Source organism: Procambarus clarkii, chromosome 60 (genome assembly GCF_040958095.1).
Source record: "Procambarus clarkii isolate CNS0578487 chromosome 60, FALCON_Pclarkii_2.0, whole genome shotgun sequence".
NCBI classification, from domain to species: domain Eukaryota; kingdom Metazoa; phylum Arthropoda; class Malacostraca; order Decapoda; family Cambaridae; genus Procambarus; species Procambarus clarkii.
In genome coordinates this window covers 11,059,198-11,069,652 of record NC_091209.1, presented here as the reverse complement: position 1 = coordinate 11,069,652, position 10,455 = coordinate 11,059,198, and the positions used below count along the sequence as shown (strand labels likewise).

Here is a 10,455-nt window from a genome sequence, read left to right as displayed (position 1 = left end):
CAAATATATCATATTTATTTAACTACTTTTGAGAAGGAAGTGTATGTGTTGGGAGAGTTTGAGGGGTTATAAGTGTCGGAGGTCGGGGTCGTGGCTGGGGACCCGGACGCGGCGTCAGGTGATGGTAAACAGCAGTGGCCGTCTCCGCCTCCCGCCCCCTCCTCGTTATTTACACTGATAAAAAGGTTTAGTTGTCTCTCATCCTTTAAGATAAGTGTGTACTGCTGCAGGCGAATGTTCACCACAGCAGTGCAATACTCCACTAGCCTTTATTGTCTTACTGGCGGAGGTTAAGTGCCGTAGTGTGGGACGTGAGGCGGTAGGGGCGAGGTTGTGTTGATGCCATGAAGGGGGGCATACTGCTGCTCAACATATAACATATACCAGACGGCAGTACTGTAAAGCCTCTTCATCTAGTTACTGACTCCTCATCGCATTGGTTGTAGTGGCAGTGATTTGTTTATATGAAGTGTTGGTGACAGTGACACAGTAGTGATGAACATGTAGCTGTCACCCGGTTGGTCCTGGAGACCACTTTACACTCTCACATTTACTCCAATACTTGACAAATGTTTGTGAATTTTCCAGAAATATACATTGCAATATGTGAAGTTAATTACAAAAAAAACATTTGGAATTAAAATGTCAGGAATTACAGTACATTTATTTTATTTGCAAAAAGATAATTATTGAAGTTTGTATATCGAGCATTATGCTTGCTTTAATGTGTATTGTGTCTGCCTAATTGAAAGGGGTGCTTGCGGATTTGTGGTAAACAGTAGTTGTTTGGAAGGTCACATTATTATCTATTTCATTAGTTAAACAATTATCTTGCAAATTTCCTTCCATTCAGATCGAGGTGAAACTTGAGGCTCACTGATAACAAAATATATGTACATTTCTTTTGTTCGTTTAATGTTTGTGAACGTATCGAATATTAATATGTATTTTTTGTGTTTGAGAAGAGTTGGTGGCAGTATTCTGGAGCAGATTTAAGCAAGACTTCAATAAATGTAAGTAGGTAGCGTTCCTACTGGCGATGCTTCCCACTGCCATCTTCATTTTCTTCAAACATTACTATTCCCAGTCTATCCTTACACAAGAAACTGCCATAATTATATTTTATTCTATTTTTTATAATGATTGAAATGTATTGATTATTTCTAATAAATTTACTTTAATTTCAAGTTCATCCCTTTAGGCCTCCAGTGTTAAAAGTTTTCCATGAGACCTACATTAATAGCTATTCCAATATTACATATTGCAATACACAAATAGACATTGAATCACAATAATATGATACAGTATAGCTGTGAGAGCAATTTTTGGAGCAGGAGGGTGGGATTGGACCAGCATTCTGGGTTGCCCAGGATGCTGCTTCAGTCCCGCTGTCCTGCTCCGAAGGTCTTCCCACATGATACACGATACAGTACTGTATTTTAAATTGGCTGGATTACTGAGAATGTACTAGATTCATTAATTTCTTACATGCCTGCGACAGTGTTCTGTATCATGAATTACATCGGTTTTAAATACTGTATTGAGTAATTGTATATAAGTAATATGAGTTTAGCCAATATATATATATAATTAATTAGTCCATGTCCATTAGTGGGTGGACATGTTTATATCTCCAACTTTGTTTCAAATAAATGTACAGTGTTTATTGCCTTAAAACTAGTCACATTGGTATATCAAGATTGTTTTATTTTGACAATAGTATTATTATTGCTAGGCATAATACAAATAAATTATGGATGTTTGCTTAACCATTGCACTGGTTTTGGCAAACGCTTCATAGTGCATTTGTCAATGACATATTTTTTTTGTTTTTATAAATGTTCAGATAAAGTTAATGTCTAAATGTTTCCAAACTCAACCATTTTCATTTCAAAACACAGAGTAATGAAAACATTAAAAAACATTAAAATATAGTCTAATTAAACAAAAGAGCACAACTCTCAGAGCACCTTAGTTGGGCGCTCTGCGCAGTACAGTGGTTAATACTGTACAGATGTTAAAGCAAAACTTGTCATGAATTTAGCAAGCCATTGGTGTTTTGCTGTGAATAATGTATGAATCACTATCAGGTAATACTGTAATAACAAAATAACAAATAATAATAATGCATTGTATTGAGGAACAGGCAGCCAGTGTGTGGTTTAAACACATTAGGCTTATATCGAGGTCCTCCCCCCCCCCAGATTATCAAATTACTGACTCTTCCTAGGATGCAATCCAACAAGAAGTTGACTAACTCTTGGATACCTACTTATTGCTAGGTGAACAGGTACATTAGGTGTTAGGAAATGCGCACAACCATTTCTGTTTCATCCAGGATTCGAACCTGGAATTCTTGATTGTGATAAGTACCATTAAATATGACCAGTAACTGAATAGGTACTCACAGGCATACAAAATTGCTCTTGTCTAGGGAGGGAGACCTCAATATATCAAGCTTATTGTTCTCAGCAGTTTTTATCCAAATAGTATTACAGTATTTTAGTGATTGGTTTCCTAGCATTTTTGTACAATTTTATTGATTAGCCCTCTTTATGGTTTCTCATAGTCAAGGACAGCAAGCCTCTTAGACTTATGAAGGTCCCACCAGCTCAGTTATTTATGCCCTTTCCAAGGATGCAATTCATAAAAATTGTTTTCTAAACATCAGGGTAATAAGGCACGCTCTGCACATCAGAGCTAATATAATTAGTGTTTAGCAGGACACTTCGGTACTCCTCCATAAGCAAAGGACATATTATTGAGGAACTAGGCAGTCGGTGAATTGTGTGTCAATCCCATGTCATGAAGCCCTCAAGATTGAAGTTACCTTTGTCATTGTCATCTAACTAGAAGGGTGAAGGGAACCAGAGACTGGGCAGCCACTGTAGATGGTGGAGGGGTTAGGTACTGTGCAGGATGAGGCTAAGCCACCTGTGAAGGTGGTGTATAGTGAAAGCAATAATGCAGCCAATGGTGCAGATGATTAGGCTGGTTGCAGTGGTTTTCTGTTTGTATGCAGAATAGAAAATGGGTCATCACTGGCGGGTAAACATTTGGGGCAGCTGATGTAGTGCGCTGCCTTTATGTAGTCAATGGTAATATACTCATATGTGCCTCAATGGTTACTGATGAATTTTGGCATACAGGAGATCACTCGGAAAGGATCCTCCTTAGACAATGTGAAGGTTACAAGGTGCATGTGATGTCAAGTGGCATGGTGCTGCTGGACAGATAAATCCCATGGATCCCCACAGTCTGCGTGAGGGTGGTGGGATTCAATGACAGGCAGCAGCACCTGGGTGATGGTTCCTCATGAAGTCGCCCATTTGATTCGTATATGAGATCTGCTGCCAAAAGCCCACTGTCCTTTGTCACCAAGCAGATACAGAGTAGCACCAGGGGCAAGTTACCAAACTATGTGCAGCAGGAAGGAACAATTGGAATTACTGTATCATATTCACTAATTAATAGAAGTTAAAGATTGATTGATAAAGATTAAGCCACCCAGTATGTGGCATGGGCATAAATAGCCCATAAAGAAGTTAAATGAGAAGTGGGAGAAATAAGGTTAGATCTGTGATAAGGTCACATCTCTCTATAGCATGAGCATGAAAGATGGCATTTATGTAGAGCAATATGTATTTTGACTAGGTAGGTAATTTTAAAGATGAAAGCTGAAAATCACATGATTAATTAATTTTGCTGTGATGGTGCAATGGCAGTATATTCATGTAACCACCATTATTTTCATATTGTAGGGCTGATCAGATAGACAACATGGTTTCTCCAATGGATGATCAAGATAAACTTCTCGATGAAGCGATGGGAGCAGTTCGAGGCCAGGCATTCCAAATGAAACGATGTTTAGACAAGGGTCGCCTAATGGATGGACTGAAACATGCATCAAATATGCTTGGAGAACTGAGAACATCACTTCTTTCCCCTAAAACCTATTATGAACTCTGTATCCTTTTATATGAAGATTTAATTGTTCAAGATTAATCAAATAAGGAGGGGGTTTTTTTGTTATAATTTATTAATTTTATGGTATTTTTTTTTTAGAGAGGGAGAGAGAGAGGGAGAGAGAGAGGGGGAGAGAGAGGGAGGGAGAGAGAGAGGGAGAGAGAGAGGGAGAGAGAGAGGGAGAGAGAGGGAGAGGGAGAGAGAGGGAGAGGGAGAGAGAGGGAGAGGGAGAGAGAGGGAGAGAGAGGGAGAGAGAGGGAGAGGGAGACTGAGAGAGAGAGAGACTGAGACTAGGGACCTGGTAGCCTGGTGGATAGCATGCAGGACTCGTAATTCTGTGGCGCGGGTTCGATTCCCACACCAGACAGAAACAAATGGGCAAAGTTTCTTACACCTGAATGACCCTGTTATATAGCAGTAAATAGGTACCTGGGAGTTAGTCAGCTGTTACGGGCTGCTTCCTGGGGTGTGTGTGTGTGGTGTGGTGAGAGAGAGAGAGAGAGAGAGAAAGAAATAGTAATACAGTAGTAATAGTAGTAAAAACAGTTGATTGACAGTTGAGAGGCAGGCCGAAAGAGCAAAGCTCAACCCCCGCAAACACAACTAGGTGAATACACAGAGACAGAGAGGGGGGGGGGAAGAGACAGAGAGCGATAGAGACAGACAGACAGGTATGTCAACAAGTAGAAAATTTCAAATGATATTTTAGATGACAATATATAACTATTTTCTGGAAGGGCCCCCAGATACTCTCCGTGGTTGTAGCACTGGGACTGCCAAGTATTAGCAAATTTGCTTCAGGCCCATGAGAACCACTTGAGCCCAACAGGAGCCATGAGATTGTAGCCTAAGGGCCACCTGGTGTCCCTGGCAACCAGCCACCTCATTCGTTTCACTGGGGCAGCCAGGGTCACACCTCTTTTGGCCCGTTAAGTTTTATGATTCCAGATATGTGGTGTTGGCCCATCCTTGGAATGTTTTATTCAGCATGGGGCCTTTTTTATTTGTTTCCTGCTTTGTTTGTGTTTTGTGCCACCAACCATGCATGTGCTCTGAATTTACATTTTCGTTGAGCTGTGTTAGGGTTATCTTTGATAGCCAGCCTGTATCTCCCTTGCCTCACCAAAGCTTCTTCTCGAGGGGTTGAGATTTCTTCTGTGTTGACACGTCTCGAGTCATCTGACTCCTGAGAAGTACATGGATTTGCTCCAAAATGGAAGCCAATTAATCGCCTATTAATTGGGAGTGATAGTACATTAGTTAGCTGTGTAGCTATCATGCATGGTTCTGTCTCCAATGTAATCAGGCTTTGCACTTTGACCAAGAGTATGCTTCTGTTGAAGTTATTGTTCTTACCTGAGGCTGCAGATGCCTTCTCTCACTGGGTGGTTCATGTTGCCGGGACTAGTGTTTGTTCAGCTAAGATGTTTCCCTGCACCTGGCCTAGCTGCTTGTCTGTGGATGGTAAAGTAGGCCAGTATCACTGGTCCCCAGGGAGAAAAAGAGCAGTCATCGGGTCACAGATTTGAGTGAACTGTTATGGTTGCCTCAGCCATCTTCATGCTTGAGGCTGCTGTATGCGGCCATCCTGAGTGCGATTCGATGTACTGAGGTCTAAATGATCGCTTGTTTTATCTGTTAGTCTGCCTGTTGGGTGCATGAGTCATTTCACCCTTGTGGATGTGTTGGTTGCCTCTTTAGGACTTCTGTGCTTGCCAGTCCACCCTCTCGGATTGTGAGTTATCAGGCTTCAGCTGCATTGTTATTGTTGTTCTGGCCTCTGCAACCTCTACTGGATCAAGTTGTATCAGGAGGATATTTTGGCAGTCCTAGTGTTAATGCTACAGGCAGCTATTGAGTGGCTCACCAGAAAAGTGCATTTCATTGCATCTATGCTTGATTTTTCAATATTCCAAGCCTCCTTTAACTTACTTCCAACACTTACATTTCTATAGCCAGGTAATTATTTGGCTGTAAATGCATTTCCCTAACTCACTCCAGACATGTGCATTTGTGATGAACTACGTCACTTGGAAATGTACCTCATTGATGAGTTTCAGAAGGGCCAGCGTGTTGCCGACTTATATGAACTGGTTCAGTATGCTGGGAATATTGTACCTAGACTGTAAGTCAAGTTTCTATTTATTTTAATTATTTTTAAAGTAAAGTAACCCATGGCAGCTCAGCATAGTATAATACAATATTTTGTTAAAGATTTAACAATATATTGTAATTTGGTTTTGATTGCAAAATATAATACAGGCTACAGAAATGTGTTTATTGCCTGAAATACTGTATTAAAAGTGTAATGATTATGACCAGAATCTAACAAAGATTGTAATTTTTGTATTGGTGATCTTCCTCTTCATCAGATGATTCCATTAAATGGAATGTTGTTGGACAGACTTGCAACACATGGGAATTATAATAGTGAATTTCTTCAGATTTCAGATTTATAGTTTCATGAGTTTATACAGTGGAAAATTTTGCTGATATGATAAATTTATAAACAGATATCTGCTGATCACAGTTGGCTTGGTGTACATAAAAACAAACGAAACGTGCAAGCGTGATATCTTGAAGGATCTAGTGGAGATGTGCAGAGGAGTACAGCATCCCCTTCGTGGACTATTCTTGAGGTTTGTCTAACATGTGTTATGTGTTTGATGTTCTGTTCTGAGGTTTATTAAACATTCAAGGATGAATGTACATCAAATATTTGGTGGGCTTGGCTTAATACACTTGAAATGATGGTTATAAAGGATTACTGCACATGGCCATACCTTGAGGTTACCTTGAGGTGCTTCCGGGGCTTAGCGTCCCCGCGGCCCGGTCGTCGACCAGGCCTCCTGGTTGCCGGACTGATCAACCAGGCTGTTGGACGCGGCTGCTCGCAGCCTGATGTATGATATGTACATATGTACTGCCATATGTACAGTACTACAGTGTCATTGCCTTACATTATGATTTTCAGGAACTACCTCCTTCAGTGCAGTCGTAATATTTTGCCAGATGTTGATGACCCTCCTTCTGGACACAACTCGGAAGATTTTCCATCAGGTTCTGTGAGTATAGTATATTTTTGTGTAGTTGTATTTTTGAATGTAATTTTGTTGTATAGTTGCCTTAAATTTTGAATGCAGGTGTTGAGCTTTGGCTCTTTGGCTCTCCTTCTCAATTGTCAGTCAATTGGTATACAGGTTCCTAAGTCTATTTGGCTCCTGTAGCCACATTAGAAACTGTGTGTATAGTGTTTGCTTCCACCAAACCTGATATTATACAGTTGTGAACATATTTAGTGCATTTCTTGCATCTTGTGGATGGGTTGATTATACAAACTGGAGGTAGGGAGGCAGGTAGTGGTGATGCTTCATCATTTGGTTATGAAAGTTTTTTTTTCTAGTCCTTGGTTTTTGATGTCATTCAAATACTGCTCTTTTGCTACTGTTGCTAGAGGCCTCAGCTATGAGGACAGGTTAAGAGAACTCAGCCTCACAACATTAGAGGAGAGAGGAAACATAGGGGATATGATAACTATGTACAAGATCTTGGTGGAAATTTATAAAGTGGATAAAGAGAGCCTGTTTAAATTGAAAAAGAGGTAGGGTAAAGTGGACATTGGTGGAAGCCACATATGCAATTGAATCGAAGAAATGCAATGAAGTTCTCATTCCCTGCATGGGTGGTAGGAAAGTGGAATGTATTAATGTAGGTTGTTGAAGCCAATTCCAGCCACAAATTTAAAAATAAATATGAAGAAAATGTTAAGGTTGAGAGGGGTAGTTAGCATGCCACATATAAAAGGCCAGGAGGCAGGGTAATCTTACTCCTCTGTAGTCACTGATAGGTAAGCACTGCCTGTAAATACCAATGACTACTACGTTCGGTATTGATGTTACTTCTACCCCGTTCTGTAAGCTGTCTTGTGCATTTTTTCGCCTCCGGCCTGCTCCTGCACCTCCTGTGCCATCCTGGTCTTTGGACCGGGTGCTCTTTTTTTCTCTCTTCTTAGATTGTAGTGGCCCCTTTGGTTCAGGATTGTTTTTCTAAGGCTCTTTTTTTTTTTCCCCTGTTGGCATTGGCATCTGGGGGTTGGGTCGGGGATCTTCATGCTCTCCTCCAACGCAGGGGTTTCTGCTCCTTCGGTCCTAGTGGTAGGTTTGTTCGATTACAGTTGTCTCCTTTTCTGGCGAAGAATGAGACTGCTGCTTTCTGAAGGGGTCCTTGGGTTATTGATGCTTGGTTGGTCAGGCCGGGGGTGTATAATATGTTGTGTCCGGTTGCGGCTCTCCGCTGTTATTTGCACGCCACACCTTCGGTGGCTGGGGATGCGCTTTGGGTTGACCATGTTTTTCTCCTTCCCTATTCCCAGGCTCGGTTCTCCCAGGTCGTCTGCAGGGTTATTAACACTATCGCATCCCGGGCGTGCGCTCTGCGTGTTTGCACAAACTAGTCCTGGTGGTGCAGGCGAGCGCTCGGCGACACTAAATGTGTATACTCGTTTCAGTTTTCTCACCTTAATTATCATGCTACGTCGTTCGTTTTGGTATCGTTGTGTTCGCAATAGAATTCCCTACAGGTGTATATGCATATAAGGTCCAAAAACCAAGCGTGACTCCCCACAGCAAAGCCTAAAGTTGGCAAAAGTTACCCATGAGCGCATAAAATCAGTCGAATGTGTATACTCATTTCAGTTTTCTCACCTTAATTCTCGTGCTTCGTGGCTTGTTTTGGAATCATTGTGTTTGCAATTAAATTCCCTGCAGGTGTTGTATATGCATATATTGTCCAAAAGCCAAGTGTGACTCCCTTTTAGCAAAGCCTAAAGTTACCCGTGAACGAGCACCAATTTGCACATCGCAGCCAAATGTGTATACTCGTTCAGTTTGATAACATCAATTTTTGTGTTACATCTTTCATATCAGTATGAAATTGTTCACAATCAAAAAGTGCATATTTTAAAACTAGTCTCATGATAATAGAGCAATAAATAGAATTTTAACAAATATTTTAAATTTGGATGCTCATCATCATAAAATTATTTATATCTTTCCAGTGTTCTGACATAAATTTTTGTGTTACACCTTTCATTTTGGTATCAAATTGTTTGCAATCTAAAGGCGGGCATTTTAAAACTAGTCCCATAATAATAGCCCAATACTAGTATATAGAATTTTAACAAATATTTTAAAATTTTGACCAAAAACGTATTTATAATCTTTCAAGTGTTCTGACATCAAGTTTCGTGTTACATCTTTCATTTTTGTATCAAATTGTGCGCACTTTAAAGGTGCTCATTTTGAAACTATCCCCAAGTCGATCGAATAAAAAATGAATTTTATACAAATATTTTTTGTTATTGGACGCGAGCACAGTCGACGGCTAGAACTCGAGAGAAGAAAAGTGGATGCGAGCAGTGTCTAAAGTGGACGATAGTGATAAGTCTAGCTAGCCTGCGGTCTATCCCCGTGCCCACGACGTTCGTAAGTTTACTGCTTTGGCTGCCGTCTTTGGCAACATGTCTTGGGTTGACATTCGGGCACGGGGTTTTTGGAGGTCGAACAGGGTCATGGGTGCTCACTGCCTTGTCAATGTCCCTGGACCTGGTAGGGCCTGCATTGCATTGGGTCGGCGGTTGCAGCCAGTTGTCTCGGGTGAGACCCGGAGGCGCCCCGGCATCCCTCCCTCCCTCCAGTTGGAGTTGTTTTCGCGTGTTTTTGACATCCAACCTAAGAACTGCCGGTTGGATCGCTGGTGCGAGGGTCTGGGGTTCCCCCCTTCCATCCTCCCGGGGAGGGTTAGGATGCGCAGACAACGGCATGGTGTTACAAGTACACATACTTGCTCTGTAGGGTCACTGCTTAAGAAGATGGGATTCCAATTCAGTGGGGTTAGGTAATTCTTGGTCCCCAAGGAAAACTATTCCCAGAAAGTATTAATCACTGTAAATGGTCTACAATCTAGAGAGAAGGGTAAGAAGCTACAAGGTATGCCACTACATCCCCACCTACTACAACAAGGTATGAAGGATACTCTGGTGAAATCTTAATCATCCAATTTATTAACCTTAATCCCCCCCCCCCCCAGTACAATAATTCTCTTACCACCTCAATCTTACGTTAATTCCCTGAATCCACATAGATAGGAGATGGGGGTTACAAACAACAACTAGAGGTAAAACTACGTTCCTTAAGGGACAGAACACACATACTGGGTAACTTAAAACACAAACATGTGGTCACCCTAAGCCACCCCAGCGGTAACACTTGGGGCTCAAAACACTGGCTTAGAGGGCATATACAAATACCCTAAGATCACAGTATGGCACACCCTAAGAACACAATATGGCACGGTACATTAACAGGTACTTATCTTGGAAGGTACAGAATAAGAGGAGAGAGGAAAAGAGGAGGGGAAAGGGGAGTCGCCAGCTACAGGTCCAGACCTGTTAAACACCCGGTATAGAAGAAAGACGCTCTGGTTCCCCCA

General features: G+C 41.4%; 1 protein-coding gene across 3 annotated transcripts in view; it reads left to right on the top strand.

The window, feature by feature from the left end:
- The first annotated feature begins 73 nt into the window (after positions 1–73).
- Positions 74–10,455, top strand: part of Vps35 (Vacuolar protein sorting 35) — a 32,839-nt gene continuing 22,457 nt past the window's right edge. Inside the window, exons 1-6 of one of the 3 annotated variants that reach the window (XM_045756347.2) lie at positions 78–185; positions 966–1,013; positions 3,762–3,967; positions 5,968–6,091; positions 6,480–6,605; positions 6,941–7,031. In XM_045756347.2, the coding sequence (XP_045612303.1) occupies positions 1,012–1,013; positions 3,762–3,967; positions 5,968–6,091; positions 6,480–6,605; positions 6,941–7,031 (549 nt within the window). In that variant the 5' untranslated portion in view covers positions 78–185; positions 966–1,011. Of the gene's footprint in view, positions 186–299; positions 320–965; positions 1,014–3,761; positions 3,968–5,967; positions 6,092–6,479; positions 6,606–6,940; positions 7,032–10,455 lie in introns of those variants that run through there. The other 2 variants (XM_069307481.1, XM_045756350.2) reach the window with 2 other exon arrangements.